Source organism: Neophocaena asiaeorientalis, unplaced genomic scaffold (genome assembly GCF_003031525.2).
Source record: "Neophocaena asiaeorientalis asiaeorientalis breed wild unplaced genomic scaffold, Neophocaena_asiaeorientalis_V1.1 scaffold7, whole genome shotgun sequence".
NCBI lineage: Eukaryota > Metazoa > Chordata > Mammalia > Artiodactyla > Phocoenidae > Neophocaena > Neophocaena asiaeorientalis.
The window spans coordinates 7,920,346-7,946,727 of record NW_020185337.1 but is presented as its reverse complement, the minus strand read 5'-3'; the positions used below and the strand labels follow the sequence as shown (position 1 = coordinate 7,946,727).

The following is a 26,382-nucleotide window of genomic DNA, read 5'->3' as shown; positions in this document are numbered from 1 at the left end:
ATAAGATTAGGAACTACTGGTTATGCCTACTTGCCCTTCTCCATCAATTCAAACACTTCTTCCTTCAACGCCCAGTTCAGATTCCACAACTTACTTGAAGCCCAACAACTTCAGCTAGAAAGGACTTACCTTTCTGCTTGGTTTTCATTACATTTCCTGGGAGACAGTATAATACAGTAGAAGTGGTACAGGCTAAGGGGCTTGGGCTTTAATCTGTAAGGCAATAATAAGCAAGAGAGTGATGTGGTCATATTTGTATCTGCTCACCATGAATTTAACTCATTATAACTACTTATTTACATTTCTTTGAATATGCAAACAAAAATTTACATACACATATAAGTGTAAAAAGTCATGTTAGACTGTTACAATATTTGCTCACAATGAATCATGCCTCCTTTGTTTATGCCTTTTTGCAATGTGCCTTTGCCACCTTAACTAACAAAAGGTAGTTTATTTCCCCATTTCTTGAATCTAGGCTAGCCTTGGGACTTGTTTTGACCACAGAATGCAGTAGCTGTGACTGTGCAACTTCTTTGGATGAGGTTTAGAAAGGCTTTACAGTTCCTTTTTCACCTTTTGGAACACTGCCCTGGGCCACTATGCTGTGAATAAGTCTGGGATGAAAGACCATGTGAAGGGAGCCATGTGAATGAGCCCAGAGAAAACCAACAGAAAAACTTTCTAGCCAAAACACAGCATGGTGAGAAATAATAAATCATTATTGTCTTAAGCCATTAAATTTTGTGGTTGATTTGTAATGCAGGAATAGATAATCTAGTCTATTATGGCAGAGACTGCTATTGTCTCTCAGTGTCCCTTCTTCTCCCTCATCCTTTAGTATTAGAACCCCCAAGTTTTGGCTTGGTACATTGCTACACAGTCAAGGACTATATTTCCTAGCTTCCCTTGGAGGTCTGGCCATGTGACTACATTTTGGCCCATGGGCTATAAGTGGAAATGATGGCTGCAAATTCTGTGACATGCCCTTAAAAAGAAGAGGTATACTGTTTTTCCATTCCCCATTCCCAGATACGTCTTGGCAGGAGCTGGAACAACCACCTTAGGCCATGAAATAGAAGCCGCATATTGAGTATAGCTGATTAACAAGCCTGGATCCCTGACACCTGAGGCTGCTGTATCAATCTTGAACTGATTATTTCTGGACTGTTATGGAACAGAAAAAAAAAACCTTCCATCTTATTTAAGTCATTATTATTTTGGCCTTAAAGCAACCAAACCTATATCCCAAGTAATATGTATTTTCCATTATTCCCCCCATATAGTTATATACAAATACTCATGTGTGTATATATACATCTACAAATATAAATATTTTGAGTGTAAACAGGCACAAACACAAATATGCAAACCATTTATGTGTGTTGACGATTATGTTTTATAGACTGGGATCATATGATACACACTTTTCTTCATCTTGTTTTTTTCTCATTTAAGCAGTAGTGTTGGATTGGCCAAAAAGCTCCTTCAGCTTTTAAGTAAAAATAAAAGACACATTTTTCATTTTTACCAAGAACTTTATTGAACAACGTATTCACCGTTTTGTTCCACTAACTTCTGCCATTTTTCAGGCAACTTCATAATTCCATCTTCCCAAAACTTTTTATGTTTTTGAGCAAAGAACTGTTCCATAGGCCTTTTACAGTCTTCCAGGGAATTGAAATTTTTTTCCATTAAGAGAATTTTGTAAAGACCGAAATAAATGGAAATCCGAAGGTGCAATGTCTGGTGAATATGGCGGATGAATCGAACTTCCCAGCCAAGCTGTAACAGTTTTTGCCTGGTCATCAAAGAAACATGCGGTCTTGCTGATGGAAGGTTATGCGTTTTCTGTTGACTAATTCTGGACGCTTTTCGTCAAGTGCTGCTTTCAGTTGGTCTAACTGGAGGCTGTACTTGTTGGAATTAATCGTTTGGTTTTCCAGAAGGAGCTCATGATAGAAGACTACCTTTCAATCCCACCATATACACACATCACCTTCTCTGGATGAAGACCCGCCTTTGGTGTGGTTCATTTCACTTGCCCCACGATCTCTTCCATTCCACATTATTGTACAGTATCCACTTTTCATCACCCATCACAATTTGTTTTAAAAACGGAACATTTTCGTAAAGTTTCAGTGAAGAATCACATGCGGAAATACGGTCAAGAAGGTTTTTTTCACTTAACTTATGTGGAACCCAAACATCAAAGCGATTAACATAACCAAGCTGGTGCAAATGATTTTCAACGCTTGATTTGGATATTTTGAGTATGTCGGCTATTTCCCTCTAGCAATATCGTTGACTGTTCTCAATGTCTAGATTTGATTGCTATCAACTTCAACTGATGTACCCAACCATGGAGCATCATCCAGTGAGAAATCTCCAGCACAAAAGTTCGCAAACCACTTTTGACATGTTCAATCAGTCCCAGCACCTTCTCCATACACTGCACAAATCTTTTTTTGCATTTCAGTTGTGTTTTTACCTTTCTTGAAATAATAAAGCATAATATGCTGAAAATGTTGTTTTCTTCCACCTTCAATATTAAAATGGCTACATAAAAATTCATCAATTTTGGGACTTGCCTGGTGGCACAGTGGTTAAGACTCTGCACTCCCAATGCAGGGGACTGGAGTTCGATCCCTGGTCAGGGAACCAGGTCCCACATGCATGCCGCAACTAAGAGTTCACATGCCACAACTAAGGAGCCCACCTGCCGCAACTAAGGACCTGGCGAGCTGCAACTAAGAAGCCTGCCTGCTGCAACTAAGGAGCCCATGTGCTGCAACTAAGAAGCCCACCACAACTAAGACCCAGTGCAACCAAATATTTTTTAAAAATTCACCGATTTTGGTAAGTTTTTTTAAATGCACACTGATATGACAGTTGTCACATACAATCTAACAAAATTGTTCTGAATGAAGTTAAAGACAACTAAGCGCTATTAGAGCTGTCTTACAGAAAAAAATCGAATCAACTTTTTGGCTAACCCAATATCTTGTGGAAATCACAATTCAACTCATACTGCTTTAATTTATTCCTTTCCATAAGATACAAAAACTGTAATTAATTCAACCATTTTCCTATTAATGAGCTTTCATTTTGTTACTTGTTTTTTGATACTATGGATGATACTACAGTGAATATTCTCACAGATAGACCCTTACGTAGTATTTTATACCTATAGGACAGATTCGCAAGAATAATGTAGCTAGGACAAAAGATATTTGTAGTTTAAAACATTTTAACACAGGTTGCCAGACTGTTTTGCAAATAGGTTGAAAAAGTTCACATTTATACCAGCAATGTATAGTACCCTTTTAGTTGGATCCCTACTGGCAACAGGTGCTATTGGTCATTTAACATTTTGCCCATTCTGAAAAGATGTCTCACTTCACTTGTAACAGGAGAAATGCGTAATACTACACTAAGATTAAACATTTTCACTTATCAGTCCCAAATCCAAAAGTTTGATAACATACTCTAATGACAATGCTGTGGGGTCACTCTTCCATGTTGTTTATATAACACAGGGAAATCTGGCAATATCTATCAAAATCCCACACACATTACATACCCTTTGATCCAGCAATCTTATTTCTGTGAAATCTTGAACAGGTGAGACAAAATTATAAACAGTATTATTCATTACTACACTGTTTTCAAAAGCAAAAGACTGAAATCAATGCAAATATCCATCATAAGGGCTGGTAAAATAAATTCTGGTATTCTTGTAGTGAAATACAATGCAGCTGTTAAAGGATAAGAACTCTCATTATGGAGCTACTTACATAACTCTGAGTTGTGGAACACAGTGCATTATTATAACCTTTGCTTTTTTTCTTTTTTTTAAGGAGAATAAAATAAACTCATATTTGTATAAAAAAGCTCTGGGAAATACTTGAGAAACTAATCAAAGTGGTTGTGAGACGAGTGGTGTTGGCATGGGAAATGGGTGGATGGCAGATATGTGGGGGAAACTTCAACTCAAAACATAAATACCTATCCACCTATCTAGATACACAAACACACATTACATTTGAATGAATTGCTCCTCAAAAGGAAAAGAAAAAGAAAAATAGTTCCAGTAGAGTGAATTCCCCAGTTTCCTTTATGTGATTTTTGTCAAGTCAATTTAACTATCTGATCCTCTTTCTTCAACTGTAAAACAGGGATAAGATCTGCTTCACAATGCTTTGGTGAGCACTAGATTAGCTCTGTCACTTAATAAACTGACACTTAATAAATGTTAGTTGAATTAAAAAAAAAAAAAAAAAAAAAAGGTTTGCCAATCTGTTACATAGGCCTAATTGGCATCTCATTATTTTAGTTTGCAGTTTCCTGATTTTTTTTGTTTTTTTTTTTTTTTTTTTTTTGGCGGTACGCGGGCCTCTCACTGTTGTGGCCTCTCCCATTGTGGAGCACAGGCTCCGGACGCACAGGCCCAGCAGCCACGGCTCACGGGCCCAGCCGCTCCGCGGCACGTGGAATCTTCCCGGACCTGGGCACAAACCCGCATCCCCCGCATCAGCAGGCGGACTCTCAACCACTGCACCACCAGGGAAGCCCATGATTTCTTCTGATTTTGAGCATCTTTTCACATTTGGATTTACCATTTGCTGAGTTCGTATTCTTTGCCCACCCATTTTTCTGTAGAATTGCTTGCTCCCCTTTTTTTTAAATATCTTTTTTTTTTTTTTGAATTTACAAAGTGGTCCCATACTGTGTATATCTTTTCTTTTCTTTTTTTTTTTTGGCTGCGTTGGGTCTTTGTTGCTGCACACGGGCTTTCTCTAGTTGTGGCGAGAGGAGGCTACTCTTCGTTGTGTGTAGGCTTCTCATGCGGTGGCTTATCTTGTTGCGGAGCACGGGCTTCAGTAGTTGCAGCATACGGGCTCAGTAGTTGCAGCACGTGGGCCCTAGAGCATACTGGCTCGGTAGTTGTGGCTCGTGGGCTCTAGAGCACAGGCACAGTAGTTGTGGCACATGGGCTTAGTTGCTCCGCAGCACGTGGGATTTTCCTGGACCAGGGGTCAAACCTGTGTGCCCTGCATTGGCAGGCGGATTCTTAACCTCTGAGCCACCAGGGCAGTCCCTGCTTGTTCCCTTGATGTGAATTTCTAAGAGCTCTTTTAATATTATAGATGTTAAACTTCACTGTACATATTTTTCTAAATGTATTATATACCTATTAACTTTAACTATGTTTATATTTTTGCATACAAGTTATTTCTTACACTGACAAATGTCTCTCTTTTTTAGAAGAACGTGTATTCTGCTGTTGTTGGGTTAAGTATTCTATAAATGTCAATTAGATCCAGTTGACTGATGGTACTACGGAGTTCAACTATATCCTCACAGATTTTCTGCCTGCCAGATCTATTGATTACTGAAAGAGGGGTGATGAAGTCTCCAGCTATAATAGTGGATTCGTTTATTTCTCCTTGAAGTTCTGTCAGTTTTTGCCTTAGCTGTCTTAAGGCTCTGTTGTTAGACATACACACATTAAAGGTTGCTGCATCTTTTTGGAGCATTGACCTCTTTGTCATTATGTAATGACCTTTCCTATCACTGATAATTTTCCTTGTTCTGAAGTCCGTTTTGTCTGCATATAGCAACTACACTTTCCTTTGATGAGCATTAGCATAGTAGATCTTTCTCCATTCTTTTACTTTTAACCTATCTGTGTCTTTATATTTAAAGTGGGTTTCTTATGTACGGTTCCCGAGAAAAGAGAGATCTAGTAAGGGATGCTGGCTTCCTCCCTCCAAATTAACCCTGGGTAGGTACAGAAAGGAAGTAAGGGCTTGAGGAATAAAATCAAAAACTGTGAAGAAACCCTAGTTAGGGTCAGAAGTTTTTACGTATTGTTCCTGCCACTCCCCCACTGATCATCCCACTTTGGGACAATCAGTTCCAGACAACTGATTACTACACAAATCATCAGCAACAGATCAGGCTTCCCAGCGTAGAATAATGTCTGTTCAAGTGAGCTGCTGATGAAAAAGAGTGTGGGCTGACCAGATATTCTAGAGCAGTGGACAGTCACTCCACCATTCCTTCCCCAAACCTCCAGGGTTTTGGTGGATTACAACAGCCTTCTGCTGTTGAATTACGAATTTCAAGGCAAATCTTTACTAAAGGAGTTGTCCAGTGAAACAGGAACCAACAGAGATAGAGCACTATACTCTTCTGTGGTGCCTGGAGCCTTCCGCTCTCTATTCCTTCAACTTGTGGGAAGGGGTAAAACTAGGGTCTACCCTTTTGCTCATCCTCCACATCCATTATGAGAGAGAGCAGTAGAGAACACGAGCTTGTGAACCAAAATATCTAGGCACCTGAGAAGTATGATCACCATATGACACAACAAATTAAACAACATATACCAACTGAAGCAGAATTATAGGAACAGATATTTAATTTTAAAAAACAATTCAAATTTAATAGTTTAAAAACAAGAAAGAGTTTTATTGTGCACCTATGAACTGTCAGGCACGGAGGATTCATCAGTGAACAAGACAGACAAAAATCTTTGTGTACTTTCTAGTGGTGCAAAATGGCCTGGGGCACAGAGACAAAAACATACAAACACCTAAATATCTAACTAACTAACCATTAAACCATTTTAGAAGGTAATAATTGCTTGTAAAAATAAAGCAGGTAAAGCAGATTGGAACTGCTTAAAAGGGTGAATAAAAATTGTGACCCTACTTTTAAAACGAAACTGAGCCTAAGACAGGAGTCAAGAAGATGCTGAGTGGGAGGTTACTAATGTGTGAAGAAGAAACAAGAAATCATAAAACGGTCATAAGAGAATATTAGGTATAAAAATATGAGTTTATGGGCTTCCCTGGTGGTGCAGTGGTTGAGAGTCCGCCTGCCGATGCAGGGGACACAGGTTCGTGCCTCGGTCCGGGGAGATCCCACATGCCGCGGAGCGTGAGCCATGGCCGCTGAGCCTGCTTGTCCAGAGCCTGTGCTCCGCAACGGGAGAGGCCACAACAGTGAGAGGCCCGCGTACCGCAAAAAAAATAAATAATTTAAAATTATAAAATAATATTGTACATGGTAAGAAATTTAAATAAAAGTAGAAAGTTAAAGACCTCATTAACTCTTCCTTTCCATAGAAGTAATCATTTTTCTGTGTCTCCTTCCAGAAATGTCCTATGCATAATCGAATGTGTGAATGTGTATAGTTTTAAAAATCTATAAATAGGATTTTATACAAATTTTCTGCAACTTGCTTTTTTTCACATATATGGATCTACTTTAGAGATACAGGTTTTAAAGGACAGTAAAAATCTCATTTAAAAGGCAAAATTATAGTGATAATAAAAAGATCAGTGGTTGCCAGGGGTGTGGGATGGAAGGGGCAGGGATGAATAGGTGGAACGCAGGGCATTTTTAGGGCAATGAAACTATTCTGTTATGACACAACGTTAGATACGTGAAACTATGCATTTGTCAAAACCTACAGAACTGTATGACACAAAGAGTGAACCCTAAAATGTAAACTATGGACTTTAATAGTAATGAATCAATATTGGTTTATCAACTGTAACAAATGTGCCACACTAATGCGAGACGTAAATAATAGGAGAAACTGGGTGTGTACGTGAAGTGTCATATGAAAATTCTCTGTATTTTCTGCCATTTTTCTACAAACCTAGAACTGCTCTAAAAAATAAAGTCTATTAAAAAAAAAAACCAAAAAACCTTCACTTAGGAAAACTATTTTTAAAGCTTTTCATAGAGTATTTTAGAGTTGGAGGCTCAAAGTCAAATACTGGGCAGGTTGTTGCTACGGTCCAGGCATAAAATGATTAGTGCTAGGCTTCCCTGGTGGCGCAGTGGTTAAGAATCCGCCTGCCAATGCAGGGGACACAGGTTCAAGCCCTGGTCTGGTTAGATCCCTCATGCCGCGGAGCAACTAAGCCCGTGCGCCACAACTACTGAGCCTGTGCTCTAGAGCCTGCCAGCCACAACTGAGCCCGTGAGCCACAACTACTGAAGCCCGCGCACCTAGAGCCTGTGCTCCACAACAAGAGAAGCCACCGCAATGAGAAGCCCGCACACCGCAACTAAGAGTAGCCCCCACTTGCCGCAACTAGAGAAAGCCTGTGCGCAGCAACAAAGACCCAATGCAATCAAAAATAAAAAATTGTAAATAAAATAAATTAAAAAAAATGATTAGTGCTAAGGCAGCAAATGAAATTAGTTTGAACTATTAGATTTGCTAATACCTAAGAAAATTGGACCTCAGAAAATCTTAAGTGGAATTTAAAGTTTCTGATTTAAAGAAGTAATATGTCAAAAATAGTATGTTAACCAGGAGTAGGAAAAAAAAATGCTTAAGAATTAAGTGGACAAAAGAGAGATGTGGCTGAAAAGATGCGAAGAGCCATAAATGACATGTTAAACACATTTTTTAAGTTAACATGACATGGAGGAACCAGGAAATTATCCATCTAATATACTTGGTGTGGCTTATGTACTTAAACTGTTTACTTCCAGATTTTTACAACCTACATATTTTCTAAACATAACAGTCATTAACAAGATATATTGGGTGCACTCAATGTGAATAGTGTTATTCTATATAAAATGCAGCTATCTTTGAGTTTACAAGCTCAAAGGCAAATATAAATTCAAAAGTTAGATAATATAAAGCAACATATTATTAAATGCACAGTGGTATCACAAAGCGTATCAGATTCCTGTTTTCTTTAGTTCCTAGTTCATCAGCACTTGGAGTAGGCTAGTTCCATAAACTCCTGAGGTAAATAAGATTCTACCTTATTTTTTTAATGATTATATATCAAGATTACAGTAAGCATGGAATTTCTAAGACAAAAAAGGTGGCTTCCGAAAAAGAAAAAGAAGCTTCAAAGACCTACATAGAATTAAGCTCTTTATTATGTATGTAAACATAAATTTTGTATCTATTTACTTTTTAACTATAATCTTTTTCTAGTCAGTGACTACAAAAGTGGCATCTCAATACACACTCATAGAAATTACAGAATAGAAAGGTTTTTTCCAAGTTCACTCTATTCTACCAAGTGTCTCTAGGAATTTTCTATTAGGCAATTCTATATACTGCTTGTTTTTAGCACCACAAGCATTATGGAAGAAGACTTTTAAATAGTTTTACCATTTGTTATTAATTTAAAGATACCAAATTTGTTTCTCTAGTTTTGCTTTTATTTCCAGTTTGCTGCATTTCCTCTTAACACTGTGGGTAAGGTGGGCAGTTAAAATGTGGTTCCTCAAAAACAAAAGGGAAGTATAATATAAGGACACCAAAATCAAAATCCTCTTTTTAAAAAAGTTTTGTTTATCCCTTTAAAAATGTCTGAACACATAAACTGACAGATTTAATAGAAATCCTTTTTAAAAATTTGCTTAGTTTCTCACATAATAATCATTAATTTAACCCCAAACTTAAATCATTAATTTGAGCCCAGGAGGGTAAGTCTCCTCTCAATTTGTTCAAACATATTAGGTGTTCCATTAATTTCATCTTATTGTTTCAATCTATCAATCTCCAATTCCTTTTACCTCTCTTACTTTGGGCTTCTTATTTGATTACATGTCCTACTTCTTCTTGGTTTAATCCACATGTAGGTGGTATCCATCCCCCATTAGTTTCTTGAAAAAGGATGAATGAACTATATTTGAGAGACTTCAGGATTGAAAATAACTTTATTCTAGCCTTATATTTGATTGACAGCGTGACTTACACAGAATTCTAAATTAGAAGTAATTTTCCTTCAGAATTTTGAAGCATTGCTCCATTACCCTTTCGCTTCCAGAGTTGTTATTAAGTCCAACACATTCACCTCTGTATGCACCATACGAAACCTCTATCAACTTTTTTTCTCTCTATCAACTTGTACAATTTACTCTTTGTCTCTCTACTCGTTATCTTCATAGAGTAGGGAAAGGGGAGGTGGGAGATACACAGAAAAAGAGCTCCAGAAATCAGCACGGGTCCTCTTAAGCATTTTATACTTACAGCAATCTTAATTAGGTCCCCAAGAGCCACATGTGATTAGCACTGGCATACTGCACTATCATACAGACTGTGCAGCCCTAGAGCAACCACTGTAAGAAACAAAACGAGGTTCAGCGACAATAAAAGAGGTGTGTTGGGACTTCCCTGGTGGCACAGTGGTTAAGAATCCGCCTGCCAATGCAGGGGATACGGGTTCAAGCCCTGGTCTGGGAAGATCCCACATGCCACAGAGCAACTAAGCCCGTGCACCACAACTACTGTGCCTGCGCTCTAGAGCCCGCGAACCACAACTACTGAGTCTGCGTGCCACAACTACTGAAGCCTGCGCTCCGCAACAAGAGAAGCACTGCAATGAGAAGACTGTGCACTGCAACGAAGAGCAGCCTCTGCTCACCGCACCTAGAGAAAGTCCACGCGCAGCAACTAAGACCCAACGCAGCCAAAAAAAAGAAAGAAAAAAAAAAGCGTGTTGATAGCAATGTAAAAATAATAATTATGACGAAGATAAAAGCTAACACTACTGTGCATGTCTATGTGCCAGGTACTGTTTTAATTGCTTCATATATGTTAATCACTGAATTAGTATATACAATACAACCTTAAGAAGTAGGTATTGTCTTCATTCTTATAGGTTATATATTTTACCCCGGCACAGCCAGAATTCTAGTCTAAACAGTCTAGCTCCAGAATCTTGTGGTCTTAACTATTATGCTATATGGCCTTCCAGTAGCAGATGGTAGTCATTTTTTGTTGTTTATTATACTACTTTTAAATATCTTTTCTTGACAAAATAAAGTTGGCAAACCCATGTTGATTTCCTCAATTAAAAAATTTATTGGTTGGTGAAATGTGAAAGCCTGGAAATCACCAGTTTGTAGGGCCAGTAGAGAACAAGAAAATGAAAATCTGAGAGAAGGTAACTGATGGAGCAAGGTCTTGGAGGATGAGTTCTAGAACATAGGGAGGAGTTAAATTTAAAGGACAGGGCAGACACTAAGTACAGGAGGAATTATAGTCACATTTAGAGATGATGGGGAAGAAAGATTCTCTAGTAACTAAAAATCAAGGTCATCTGAGCCCAAAACAAGCCAGATAGTATCAATTAGAAGGCTTAAAAATAATATAGAATGGTGAAGATTTAGAGCAACTTTTGTGAGGAATGGGAAAAAATAAAGCCGGGATTGGACAGACAGACTAGAAAAATAGAGATGGTTTCAACACTAAATATCTTGAAGAAGTCAAGAAATAAGGTTAGTGGGAGTAAAGGAGTGGACGATGTATAAACGAATAAATGAGGTTGTGGTTAGAAGGTAGGATTTCTGAATTTAAGATCTCAAAGCCAGAGGTAATGCTCATTCATTGACAACGATGAAGATGATACTGCTGATAATAACCATTCATTAAGCACACTAAAAAAATTAATTACATATAGTCATAACAACATTACTATCAGCATATTACAGAGAAGAAACTGAGGCCCTAATGAATTTTCAATTAACACTCAAGTTTTTTATAGAACTTAACAAGATGATGCTGAAATTCATATATAGTAGGAAAGGGCCTGTAATTCCCTAGAAAATTTTGAAGAAAATAGGTGAATATTAACTATTGTTAATACCCTACTGGCTATTAACACTTATTATAAAACAGCAGCAATTATGATAGTGTGGTTATGTTATAGAGGTCATACAAATTGACCAATGGAAAATAATAAACAATCCATGGATGTGTGGAAAACTGATTTGAAATCAATGACATTACAAACCAAAAGAAAAGTTATACTATTCAATAAATGCTGCTAGAACAATTAGTTGTTCATATATAAAATAAATTAGATCTCTACCTCATGCACAAAAATAGGTTGATTAAAAAAAGAATAAAACATGAAGAATAAAAGTTTTAAACTTTTAGCAAAAAGATAAATGAATATCTTTGTGATTTTGAGGTAGGAGAGAATTTCTTAAACCAGATACCCAAAGCACAAAATATAAAGGAAAAGATGAATAAATGTGACTACATTCAAACTAAATTTCAGTGTAAGAAAAGACACCACAAACAAAGGCCAAAGAAAAGACACAGACTGGAAGATGAGAGGCAACAATATAACCAACAATGTTATTATTAACCAGAAAACATAAATCAATGAAAAAGATGAGTATAGCAATAGAAAAATGGGCAAAGATGCCCAGAGATGTCCAGGAGGCGTTTGGGATTAGTACTAGAGACATCTGGGCTGGAAACAGAGATTTGGGATACATCAACTTATTGATCATATTTGAATTCACGGACTAGATGAGTTTATAAAAGGAAAGCACGTAAAGAAATTAGAGATCTGGGCCTAGCTAGGACATAAAGCAGGCAGAGGATTACCAATCCTCACTCAAGTTCTTAACACTAAATAACTTCTTTAAACTTATCCACATATTATTTTGTCTTGCCTTTTCTGACCATAACTTTGTCTTTTAAAGATGGGGTCTAAACACAAGAAACAAACACTTATAATAAAACCAGATTTTGTTGGACACTACATCAGAAGGTGGTCAGATAAGCCTGCCACTTCTGTTTAGAACAATATTACCTTCAGCTTCTCTGTTTCATGTATTGCCAAGAAGGCAGGATTGTGGAAATGAAATGCAAATTAAAAATTAAAACAAAACAGGATTTAAAATTTAAAGTAAAGGGAATGTATGAAAATATTCCCAAAGTGCCCAATAAGGATTTGTTTAATTGGTGGGGTTAGGAACTATCTCCTTTTATACATTAGCATAGCTCATTTAATGCATCAGAAATAGGTAACGTATGCCTACACATCTTTAAATTTTAAGACAAAAAAGATGAAAGACAAGAAGAAAAATGTTTCGTCCATACAGACTTCTGCTCATCCCATTTCTTCTACTTAGAAATAGCAAACCAGGTATCCACTGCTCAAGAGAAGCCAGTCACAAAAAAACAACTACATGCAGTATAATTCCTTTTATATGATATTCAAGAACATGCAAAGCAAGACAGAATAGTGGTGGTGGTGTTGGTGGTGGTAAGAAGATGTGGTTAGCAGGGACATAAAGAAGCTCTATGGGGTGTCTGGTATTCTGTATATGTGGATCTGGGTGTTGGTCACATCAATTTATACATTTGGCACTTGAGCATTTTACTATGTTCTGTCTTTTAACTGAGGTATGTTATTTTTTATTCCTATAAAGAAAAACTTCTTAGAGACCTTAAGAATCTCACTGAACACAGCTTGTTTCACTCCTGTCAAGACAACAAAGCCTCTAATTAAGAAACAAATATTTAGTGGCCTTCTCTCAACTTGTCTTCCCCTAATGGCCCCACTCCCTCAACCCACCCCTACCTCAGCCATCTCCCCAACAGAACAGGCTCAAGGACAAGGACGTCTGAGATGAACATTTTCAGCATCAACAAGCTCCAGGGTCCTTCTTCCACCAAACCAAAAGTAAGCTCCTAAGAGGAAATTGAAAGGAAACTCGAATGTAAACACCAACCTTTAATTATCACTTTGTGAATCAACTTCTACACTATCCTAGCTCATGAACATGAACCTGTATCTAAACATCTTTGTAGAAATTTCCATTGTAATTTTACTTTGACAGTTTTGACCAGGGTAAAATGATAGAAAATAGGTTTATCTAGATTTCAATTAACCCTCTTGCTGATGGTTATTTTTTTTAGTGAAGGACAGTAACAAATATTAAATGTAAACAGTCCAGAGAATGCTTTTAAAAAAAAACCTTCCCTTTCTCACTTTAACATGAAACACCAAGGAAAAAATAAAAGATAAAACCTATATATTACAGCTGGCTGTTACAATGAGTCATACAAAATGCAATATTAGACCTTGCGCAGTTCATTGTTTTATGTTGCTGGTCAAGCGGGGTTCAGAACGGTAATGAGACACAAATTACTTCGGATATCTTACTTCAGCAAAAACATGAAACAAAGTCATGTCAAGTAAGATGCTTCCAGGGACTAAAGCTATCGCCTTTCCTCTTCTTTTTTTTTTTTGAGCTACCTCCTTTCGCTCTTTTTTTTTTCTAAACAACAATTAAAGTTCTTCACGGATACCTTAGTTTGTAGCAGAAGCCCTGCAACATGAAATAAAGGAAACCCTAAGCCTTTATGTTCTTTTACCACTTTCCCAGTTTTAGGTAACCGAAAAAAGAACAGATCTTTAGAAGGAACTGAAGATTATCTAAGGAAGGACTCTAACGGGTCTCGTCTGAATGGCAAATACCTCAAGGTCTCGGAGCAGGATTATACCAAATGGCCAAGGGGCAGAGCTGTAAGCAGTTCCTAGTTTAGCGAAAGTATTTTAACTTCTTTAAAACAACAACAACAAAAAAACAGACTGTAGAGGGAAGAGAGCGAAATTAGGCGCCGCGGCGGGTAGAGGAGAAGGGTGCTCTGAAGAGAATTTGCAGTTCTGGGGTCGCGGCTGGGAAGAGGCCGAGACGAGACGGGCCGAGGTAAAAAGAGACGCCAGGAGAAACTCACTTTTGAAAGGCACTTCCCGGTTACAAAGCACTCTCTTGTGCTTTACCTCCTCCGACACAGTATCCTTTCTGCGGGCCTCCAGCGTCTACAGACGTAAAAGGCCCACCGCAAGAGCCCTCTCCAGCACCGAGATTCCGAGGCGGGCCTCGCTACCCGTCAGTCCCCGCGGCCGCCCGCATCCCCTCAGCATCCCCCGGGCGCGCGCACGTCACCCGCCCGCTGCCAATCGGCGCCGGGCAGGTCGCCTCTCCTCGCGTGCCCGCAACCCCGCCCCGCCCGATCCAGGCTGCAAGCGCCCGCCGGCCGCTTCCGCTCTCGGCGCAGGCGCGGCAGCTCGGCCGGAGAGCGGCGGGGGTCGGGCGAGGAGCGGACGCCGCTGGCCAGGATGGTGCTGGAGAGCGTGGCCCGCATCGTGAAGGTGCAGCTCCCCGCGTATCTTAAGCGGCTCCCAGTCCCCGAGAGCATTACCGGGTTCGCCCAGCTCACAGGTAATCTTTGCCTTCAGCCAGTCCCCATCCTTGTAAGCTTCGCAAGGCGGAGGGTGGGGGCGGGCATCTAAAAACCCTCGGGCCGAGGGGCGGGGCGGAGCTTGGCGGATGGCTCGTGACCCGGTGAGTCTGCGCCCCGAGGGAGGTGGGCGCGCGCCGGCGCTGCTGCCTGGGAGCGTGTGTGAGGCCACTTCTCGGTACTTGGCGGCCCGGGGTGCTTATCCTCATGGCTGTTGCCAGTGTCTTTACGTGGCGAGAGACCAGGTTTTTGCAAAGAAGGTGCTGAGTTGGGAACGGGCCCATCTCTTTCATCTCCATCGCTCCCTGCAGTGTGCCTGTTTAAAGCAGGGTAAGTCATCGTTATCTAAGGCACTGTGTATCAGACTGTCCCAGCTCTTGGCTGGGTTTTACCCACATCGTGTGGGTGTGACTGTGTGGGAGAGAAACACAGAAATGCACATAATATGTATTGCTGTTTTATTTAGCAACAAAATTAGAAAATAAACTCCAATCCTATAGGAGAGAGTTGACCTATCATGGGGTCATTTGAGGTCACCTCCATTACTACGGGCCTGGAGGCAATTTAGTTTCCTGGAGTTGAAAGAAAGATACCTTTGCTAGTATGATGGACCAAAAATTAGAAAATGAAATTTAATGAATATATGTAACATCCTGTACTTAAGTTCCCTCCTTTACAAAATAGAACCCAGAACTCGGGATTTCACATCTAAAGGATGAAAATTTCCAGAATGCAGTCAACACTTGGAAGATTTTGTTGGGTTCTGAGCTTTACAATGTAAGTTGGGATATTGGTGAACCAGACACAGGGACTGATTAGGATGATGAGGGGGGGAAAAGCCATATTAATAAAGCAAACATTGAATTCATATGTCCTGACCACCAGGGTATGTAAGCATGAATTAAGATAATTCTGAGGTAAATAGGGCTGCTTAGCTTGGAGCAGTCTGGAGATCTATGGTAGCTGACTTAAAATACAGTATTTGGAAGGCTGACCAGCGGAAGAAAAATAAGATTTATTCTGTGTAGACCAAAAGACAGAACTAGGGCCAAATTAGTGATAGTTATTCGAACATGGATTTTACCTCCATGTTCAAGAAATTTTTTTTCTTTAATTAGAGAATACTTTACCAAACAAATGGTGCTTTGAGAGCTATCCCCTCTCAGAGATTTAAAAAAAAAAAAAAGCAGTGTCTGGAGGTGGATAGATTAAATAAAATGTGATAAACTAGATGACTGTTCTAAATCTAGAGATTCTTTGCATAATGGTCATAGACATTGGCTCTTGACAAATGGATTGTGAGATTTTTAACACTTTTAGATGTTAAGGGGTTTGATAGAAAGCATGTAATTGAATAGAAAGAGTGGTAACTGAGTAATAAACATTAAAAAGAAATATCTAAACATAGGAACAACATAAAAGTAACAAAATGAAAAAACTTTCAAATCACGTGTTTGTAAACATCAAAGTCTTCTGTTGATTTTACTAGTTTATTCTGATAGATTGCAGCAATTATGTAAAAATTTGCCTTTTTCTCCCCTTATCATTTCTTTTACTGAAGTACTTTACATATTTTAATGTATTCCTTATCTTGTTCTAACAACTACGTATGTATATAATCTTATTATAGATTAGCATCACAGTAGGCCTAACCATTCCCCTGCAGCTGGAAATTTGGAATGTTTTTATATATATATTTTATTCATAATGTTCAGTGGTAAGTAGCTCTGTACCAATTGTTATTTTTTCCTTCTTTGAATTATACCCTTGAATATATTCACTAAATGGTAATACCAGGTCAAAAGGATATGATCATTTTGTGACATTTGTTCCCAGTTGCCAACTTACCTTAAATATTTGCATAAATTAACAGCTGAGTTTTTAACAGTCAAGAAATAAAAAAGTCCCCTTGCTCCCACCTCAGTCCAGTTAAACCTGAATTATGTGTGTTGATTCTGATTGTAGCAGGTTTTATATTCATTTCAGTTTTCTGTAAACAGAGTATAGTTGAAGCAGATTGGAAAGTACGATATTTGATTTAGCGATTAGAAGATTTTCAAACCTTTTTTTTTTTTCTTCTCAGGGATTCCTACTGTCTTTCTTCTCAGGGATTCCTAATTCCTTAAAGGCATTAAGGAAACTCAACCTAAACCTTTTCCCTCTTGAATCAATAATTTATAGTAGTTTCTTCTTTAAAGCTATAAAATAGTTAATGTGAAGACCAATTCTCAAAAATAATGACAACTCTGATAAATATCTTTATAGTGCATATTTAACTTAAGTCCCATTACGATGGGACAATTTAGTTCTCATTGTAATGTCCATTTATTTAGGAAACGTTAACATATTTGTAATAACTACTTTATGAGAAAAATGAGATAGTCTGTTTGGCACTGGATAATGAGAATATAACTGTTGCAGAATCTGTTTGGGAGCATTATGAAAGAAAAATTGCAATGACCAATTTCCTCTCTGGGTTTCGCCTCCTGATTAGATGGTAATAGCTAATGACATTTGGCTCTCTTGAATGAACTTCTTGTAGAATCCATCTTAGACTTTTTTTTTTGCTGAAATTAAAACCTGGAAGATAACTTTTCAATATAATTGTTTAAAATGTCTACCGGACCAAAAATATTTTCATTTTCTATCTATGACAATTAAAACAAAAAAAAAGTTTCAGTTCTCATTATTGTTGCCTGTTTTTCCTTCCCTGTTTAGACCCAGTGGTTTTTTAAAAGCAATGGACTCTCTCAGGATGACTCTGCATTCTTAGTAAACACTTGAAGATCCTTAATTACTATACAGTATTTATAGATAGTCCTTATCTATCAGAAATGCCTTATCGATCTATGTTTAGGTTACATTGTTAAGAGTGAGGCTTTTAAGGTAAATTAGTGTAATTCTGCCCTTTGGAAGTATAATGTACTCAAATACATTGACTTTTAAAAAAGCTTTCCCTGTCATATAAACTTTTAAAATAGAATAACAAAACTTCCCATTCAAAAGTCAGAAAAGTTTATATCTAGATTTAAAAGCTAGCTATGAAACTTTGAATATAGTAGTTCTACTCCACTTAAACTAGGTAGCTGCTTTGAAACGTAATGGTTTTGCTCCTAAAGACAAAGCAATGAATCCTAAGACTATAATAATATTTTTCCCAGAGTAACACAAACATGTCAGAGCTGATGCTTCAAGGGCATTAGCTCTAGAAAGGGCCAATTTTGAGCAAAGAATTTAAGAAATGGAACAGAGTTGAAAGCATGTTCATAGCAGCCTTATTTATGATAATCCCAAACTGTAAGCAACCTAAGTACCTAGCAACAGGAGAGTGGATAAAGGAATTATGGTATATTCATAGAGTGGAATACTGATTAGTAATAAAAAGGAACAAATTAATCACTGGATGAATCTCAAAAATTTTATATTGAGTGAAAAAACCTTCGGGTATAGGAATCAGTGGTGGGGAGATAGACTAGAAGGGGACAGGAGAATACTTTCTGGGGTGATGGAAATATTTTACATATTTTTACACATTTTCAGTGGAGGCTACAAGGGTGTATTTAATTGTCACAGCTCAGAGCTAAACACCTAAGATCTGTTTATTGTATGTAAACTTACCTCAATTGTTTTTTTAAACAAATAGAACTCAAGGTGAGTTTTCTTAATAAGAAAGGGTAATAAATCATTAAGTTCAAACTAAAGAGTTGCATTTATTAACATGTAAATAATAAAGGTTATTTCTGAAAGATTGAAGAATTTTATTTCAGAAAACTTTTATTTTTGAGAATTTGGGAAAATATTTACATAGTTACTGTAAGTTGTAAAAGTTTTTTCCCCTTTTCCTAGGTAGACCGACTGTATTTAAAAGTCAGTGTAATTAAAGATTATACTAGCCTTTGTGGAGAACAATTTTGATGTCATTAAAACATTTTCTTCCATGTAACCACTCTGCAATTTAGAATTCCTGAAGTCATCAAGTATTTATTGAGCACTTACTATGGGCCAGGCAGTGCTCTAAATACTGGGACACTGTTGTATTTATAGTCGTGAGTGGAAAAAAGATTTTAAAATTGATTATTAATTTCATTTTATTGACCCTTTGGTCCTGAATAGTGTATATTAGGTTTTAAGTGGTAATAGTAATGCCATCCATTAAAAATATTTTACTTTCATTTTTCTGTAGTTCAGAAATGAAGTCATTTCTATGTTTTACCCATAATGATACATAAAAAAAATGTTATGAAATTATCAGCAGTCAAGTTGCCAGTATTATTTTTATAGTATCATTATATGCAACCTTTTTAAAAAGGGAGAAAAATACAGCAAAATAGAAATACAACAAAATGTTACCAACTCTTGAATGGTGGGATTAAAAGTTATTTTGTTTTTTACAACTTTTCTAAATTTTCAAATTTTGTAAAATAAATGCTATTTCTGATAATCCTAAAACAATTTAAAAGTGTACTGTACAAAATATACATTATACCTAACAGTTAGTAGGTAATAGATTTCCCTTCACAGTACCTAATATATCTGCAGTAGCTCAATATATATCAGACAGGTTCATAGGAAATAGCCAATCTTAAAGGTTGTTTCTTTAATTTCTTGTTTGATTTTTCTGTATTTGATATTTATTCATCAAAAATCAGCCTTAATAAATGTACTTAAAATGATTTAATTGAGCTTTTCAGACTGCATTATTTTCCTTTATTATCTTTTCTGTAGTTAAATTGAAGTTTGTCATCTTTAAAAAGTAGATTTTATTAAACAAGACTTGTATAAATTGTTACTTTGTTGTAGGAAATAATAGTACCTTTCACCACTGTATTACTATAGAGTAGTGTTTTACCAAGGAATTAAGTGTGGAAGGACAATGTTTTCTGAAGTAGATTTTAAAACAGTATTAATACCATTTATTCCCTGAGATTTGTGGGTTAAGCCAGGAAATGCTAAACTTAAGAATCTAAGTTAATGTTTTCATCTTTACATTCTCATTTATTTTCTTTTTTTTTTTTTTTTGTGGTACGCAGGCCTCTTACTGTTGTGGCCTCTCCTGTTGCCGAGCACAGGCTCCGGACGCGCAAGGCTCAGCGGCCATGGCTCACGGGCCCAGCCGCTCTGCGGCATGTGGGATCTTCCCGGACCGGGGCCCGAACCCGTGTCCCCTGCATCGGCAGGCGGACTCTCAACCACTGCGCCACCAGGGAAGCCCCTCATTTACTTTTTTACTTTGAGTCACTTAACCTCTCGTGACTTTTTAATTTTGTAGTATACATAATAATACTTAATGTTATTCTACATTCAAAAAACATGTATTGAATACGTACTGTTTCAAGATACTATACTGGATGTTGGGGCCAATAACAATCTAAGATATTTATTGCCTGATCTAGAAAATAAGTATAAATAAATAATTACAGTACAATATGGTGAGTGAGAAAGGGACTGACATTTATGCTCTGCATTCATTAAGTCACTCATTTAACATTTATGAGGTATATACTTTGTGCCAGGAAGAGTAGTACACAGCTCCTTTTCCTACAGGCTCATGGAAGAATCAACTTTATAAACAGATAGCAGTAGTATGATAAAAGAAACTTCGGAAAAGGGGCTTGGAAACAAAGGAGGGAGTGATTAATTTTGCTTTGGGAAATGAAGAAAGATTTCTGGAGGAGGCATATTTGACACCTGTTTTAAATGGTCCACATGAGTCAGGCCACAGAGAAAGGCATGGCAGACAGAAGGAATTCCTTATGCAAAGGACACAGGAAGCCTTTCACTAGGTAATAAGTAGCTTTGGCTGGCTTCAAGTACATGAGGGATGGGATATTTGTGGGAATTGAAACTGTCAAAGTAGCCTTGCCATGTTATAGAGTTGGTACTTTATAGGAACAGTGGTCTATAGCAGCACTATCCAGAAGCCTTTCTGTGATAGAAATGTTCTCTGCTGTCAAATATGGTAACCACTAGCCACATGTAGCCCTTGAGCTGCTGAGATGTGACTGGTATGTCTTAGAAACTGACTTCTGAATTTTACTTAATTTATTTAAATAGCCACATGTGTATTAATTGTGTTTTTTATTTTCTATATTTTATGATACTCGGACAACTTGGGGGCCTTGCTGGCCAGGGAGAACTTGCCCCCTCCAAGGACTGGCTAATGCCAGGAGATAGTAAACTACTTGCCTATGAGCATACTTTTCATATGCAAACCAACCAATCCAAAGCCTACACTCCAACCACTTCCTTTATCTAACTCTCACTTACCAAGCCAGTATTTCCCCTGCCCTAAATCACCCAGGGCCAGATATGAGACAACTAGGGACCACCCCTATAGCCCAGAGCCCACTGAAATTATTCAAGCCAGCCAATCCTAAATGTTTACTCTGCCCTACCTTGCCTTTTCTGTAGAAACCACAATAAAAGCTTGTGCCCTTTTACCTTCTGCCTGTGACCAAGCCTCGTACTTCCCCATGTGGTCCTGGGTGGCACGGTGTGCCCCCTCCTCTTGGGAATTGTAAGTAAACTTTTCTTTCAAGGCAGTCGTCTCCATGTCTGTCATCTTACCATACCTGAGTAAAACAGAATCCTGGGTACAAATCAAAACAGTGTGGCTAGTGGTTACTGTATTGGACAGCACAGATCTGTAGGTAGACCCCTCCCCCACAAGAAACAGTTCTTTGTCATTTCCAGAATTTTAATTCATTCAAAAGATTTATGTGGGGCTTCCCTGGTGGCGCAGTGGTTGGGAATCCGCTTGCCATTGCAGGGGACACGGGTTTGTGCCCCGGTCCAGGAGGATCCCACATGCCGCGGAGCGGCTGGGCCCGGGAGCCATGGCCGCTGAGCCTGCGCGTCCGGAGCCTGTACTCTGCGACAAGAGAGGCCACAGCGGTGGGAGGCCAGCGTACCGCAAAAAAAAAAAAAAATTTCTGTGGAGTCTTTCCACTCTTGTTACGAGAATAGAACAGCCAGCTTGACTGGCAGGATCTTACCGTTACAGAATTTCATTCTGGTGACTAAAAGATTATATCCCCGAAGATTTCTACTATATGACATTGTCAGGTTTAGTTAGCAAAAGATTTTTTTCAGGGGAGTTGCTCCAATCTCCATAAGCTTAATAAAAACTACCATTTATTGTGTATCCTCTCTGTGCCAGACACTCTTACAGGTGCTATTCATACATAAATAGGTTGATTCGTCCACAACTCATAACAAACCTTTGGCGTGGTGTTGTATCAAAAATAATTTCATTTTGGAAGAGTTAATATTAAGCCAATCTTTGAGTAGTTTTACTGAGAGAAGAACAGATAAAAGTGTAGATCTGGGGGCTTCCCTGGTGGCGCAGTGCTTGAGAGTCCACCTGCCGATGCAGGGGACACGGGTTCGTTCCCCGGTCCGGGAAGATCCCACATGCCGCTGAGCCTGCGCGTCCGGAGCCTGTGCTCCGCAACGGGAGAGGCTACAACAGTGAGAGGCCCGCGTACCGCAAAAAAAAAAACAAAAACGTTTAGATCTGTTGAATTTCATTCATAGTGATTGAGGACAGGCTTTGCGCTTACTGTCCTGGACTAAACCTGCTTAAGCTACAGTTTACGCACATGAAAAATGGGAATAATAATGGTGCCTACCAAATACAGTTGTTTAAACTAACACAGTGTTAAACGAGGTAATACAGTTGCACTCTTAGCATAGTCTGTTCATTTATCATTAATATTTATTAGTATGCCTTAGCACATGACGTTCAATTTTTCTTTTTCTCCACTAAGCTATTTCTACATAGTGTTTATTAGCAAGATATCAGGTTAGCATTCAGTGAAGGATGACAGGTGATAACTCTTTAAAGGCAAAGGATTCCCTGCAGAGCCCAGCAGAGGCAGGGTACTAGCCAACATTTGATAAATGCATGCTGAGACAGTTATCTTGGCTTCCTGGTGTGTTTGTCTCCGCAGGCGTAGGAGAAACTTATATCATTTATAAGTGATATAAATTTCATTTATATCACTTATATTCCCTATCCCCCTAAGACAGTGCTGAGTACTACAGAAGGCTTTCATGAACACTTAAAGAATAAGATGTATCTAATGAGAATATTCAGGATGTGAAAATTTCGACTAGCTCTTTAAAATAGCTTTTACACAACATTTAGGTATTTCTTTAGGAATCACTATGCCTTACCAAAAAATGTAAATTAAAGCATTGAAGACGTGTTCTTTCTGAAATTATAAATCAGTGGTAAGCTATTACAGGATATTCTGTTGTATGATTTTAGACATGGTGGAAATGTTTTCAAAACCTATAAAATATATCACATTGAATTTAGTTTATAATTATGGTGATCATAATTCCTGAAATAAAACTAAACACAAATATACTTAGTGAGGATAATGATAGGATATTTGGTAGAGGACCCATTTCTGAAAATTTTGTTTTCCAGTTTCAGAAGTCTCAAGTCAACCCACAAATAAAATAAGGTGGTCCTAGGTATAGGTGCCTTATTCACAGTTTTACAGATAAGTTAGATAATTAAGAAATTAAAGTGAGAAGTGAAGAATAGATAAAGAATAAGCTCAAAGATGAGACATGCTGTTTAAGTTCCTTTTTTTAATTTTAATTTTTTGTTTTTACAGTAGGTCCTTGTTGGTCATCTGTTTTAAACATGGCAGTGTACATGTCAATCCCAATCTCCCAATCCATCCCTATTTGAGTTCTATTACAGGAGCACGCAGACTTTAACAAATCTGTACATGTTTAGTTTCAGAATGGCTTCGGTTATTGCCTTTCCTTGGTGTACTTGCACTACTTGGCTACCTTGCGGTTCGTCCATTTCTCCCGAAGAAAAAGCAACAGAAGGATAGCTTGATTAATCTTAAAATACAAAAGGAAAATCCCAAAGTGGTGAATGAGATAAACATTGAAGATTTGTGTCTTACTAAAGCAGCTTATTGTAGGTGTTGGCGTTCTAAGACGGTAAGATGTCCATTTACATGTCCACTAAAATTTGTGCAGTTAAAATGGTTTTGCTTCTTAAATCCCCAGTTCTGTGGTCCTGTGAGATTAGGTATTTTTTTCATAGTATTCAGCACTGAAAGTTTACTCTAAATTAAAGGTCACCTCTTAATGATCACTATATTTCCTACATTAGAAAAGTTAGACCAGCACAGAAAACTTGGTTGGGCAAATTACTTAATCTTTATTACTCTGATCGTCAGGTGTTTTAAAATCTGATAATATATTAATATCACAGAAATTTTTGAGGATTTAGTGAGACGATGTATGTACAGTGCCTTGTATGTAGTATGAGTTAGTAAATGGTAAGTATAATTACGGATGATTTTTAATGTGGAAATTAAAAGTGAGTTTGATGGATGCAACTAGAGATTATCTTACTAAGTGAAGTAAGTCAGAGAAATACAGATATTGATACAGTATGATATTACTTATATGTGGAATCTAAACTATGACACAAATGAACCTATCAATGAAGCAGAAACAGAATCACAGACATAGAGAACAGACTGGTGCTTGCCAGTGGGGAAGGGGTTGGGGGAGGGGTGGAGTGGATGGTTGGGGTCAGCAGATGCAAACTAGTGTATATAGGATGGCTAAACAACAAGGTCCTACTGTACAGCACAGAGAACTATTCAATATCCTATGGTAAACCATAATGGAAAAGAATATTTTTTAAGAAAAGAATGTATATATGTGTATAACTGAATCACTTTGCTGTACAGTAGTAATTAACACAACATTGTTAAGCAACTATACCTCAATTAAAAATAATAAACCAAAAAAAGGAGGAGTTTGGAGTGATAAATTATAAGTAGTTGATGAGATCTAGTTTGATCGTAGGCTATTTGAGGCTTTAAATACAATAATGCTCATCATCGCATCCTTTGTAATAACAAAATCTTAGAAACAGTCTAGATATCTGATAATAGAGGAATGGTTAAACTATGGTATAATACAAGTGATGGGATATTAGGAAGCTATGAAAAGCCATGTTTTTTAAAGAATATTTAATAACATGGGAGCATGATGTAATATAAGCTAGAAAAGCGTATTACAGTATGATCTCAATTTTGCTTAAAAAAAATGAGTACACAGGAAATACAGAGGAAAAAATATACCAGAATGTTAATTATTGTTACCTATGAGTAAGTTTTAAAAAATATTTTTAAAGTATTTTTTAAGTGTTACAGTGTGCATGAGTTTTATAGTAAGAAAACGTTATGAAATAATTTATTTTGAATTTAAATTACATCCTTTTAAAATTTAAAATAAGTAATGAGGTGAGCTCAGATTTAGAGCTTTATAGAAAATAAGAGCTTATTTTGATGTCCTTTTATAACTATTGTATTGACTTGTTTGGAATCATCCAAAGCTTTTTATTTAAAATCTACCAAATAATTAAATACTTAAATTTGTTAGATTTGCTGTAGTATTGGAATGTAGTTAGGTTAGATAGAGAATATATCTGTTACTCAGGAAAGCTATCTGATGTGTTTCTCCCCGCAAAGTAATGGCCTTTTCTTTATAAGATCACGTCACAAATATTTCTATTTATTGAATCATTTAAAGAATAACACTTGTAATTTTTTTCCTTTTTAGTTTCCTGCCTGTGATGGCTCACATAATAAACACAATGAATTGACAGGAGATAATGTGGGTCCACTAATACTGAAGAAGAAGGAAGTATAATAGTAATGAATTAGAATGGAATTCAATTGTGTGCTGTAAAAACTTATAACAGTATTTTTCCATTCTTTGTTTATAGAAGATCTTTCAAATGGTGGTCTTAATTATTGCTACTGGTTGAATAATTATTTCTGCCAATTTATTTTCTTGTTACACTACTGTTTATATTTGATACTTTGTATATTCAAACAGTCATTTATATAAAAATTAAATTGTACAACCCTTTCATTCTGACTTCAAAGAATTAATGTATCTTCCTACAATAAAACCAACATGTTTAAATTTTAATTGAGAAAGCTTTTGACAGTGAGTCCAAAGCTGTTTGTTTGAATGTCAATATTTTAAAAAGAAACTGTACTTTAAAAATTTCTCTCTACATTATTAAATATATTATTTTTTAGTGCTCTTCTGTTTTGATCATTTGAAGTGATTTTTCCCCTTTTGGCCTTCCGTATTCCATGCTTTTTAGATCAAAAAGAAAACTATTGCTGTCAAGAATTGCTTGAGTTTTCAAAGAGAAACTCTTTACTTTATAAATATTGTTCTCTATAAATATGAATATCCCAATTTCAGAAAAGACAGGAACTGGGTATACAAGTTTCAACAAGGAATGATTATTTACATTATAAAAGACTTGTTTA

At 37.3% G+C, this 26,382-nt stretch overlaps 1 protein-coding gene and 1 long non-coding RNA gene across 4 annotated transcripts in view; one reads left to right on the top strand and one right to left on the bottom strand.

Annotated features, from left to right (window-relative positions):
- LOC112393808 (uncharacterized) overlaps positions 1 to 14,773 on the bottom strand; it is a 22,969-nt gene extending 8,196 nt beyond the window's left edge. For 2 of the 3 annotated variants that reach the window (XR_003002026.1, XR_003002024.1), the window contains exons 1-3: positions 14,537 to 14,773; positions 13,377 to 13,486; positions 130 to 213 (exon numbers count right to left, since the gene is read on the bottom strand). This is a non-coding gene — a long non-coding RNA (uncharacterized LOC112393808). The remainder of the gene's footprint in view (positions 1 to 129; positions 214 to 13,376; positions 13,487 to 14,536) is intronic. The other variant, XR_003002025.1, reaches the window with a different exon arrangement.
- On the top strand, positions 14,728 to 26,382 carry CISD2 (CDGSH iron sulfur domain 2). Its single transcript, XM_024736199.1, has 3 exons — positions 14,728 to 15,024; positions 23,799 to 24,013; positions 25,655 to 26,382. Exons 1-3 carry the CDS (start codon positions 14,922 to 14,924, stop codon positions 25,742 to 25,744), a joined length of 408 nt encoding a protein of 135 aa, XP_024591967.1. The 5' UTR covers positions 14,728 to 14,921; the 3' UTR covers positions 25,745 to 26,382.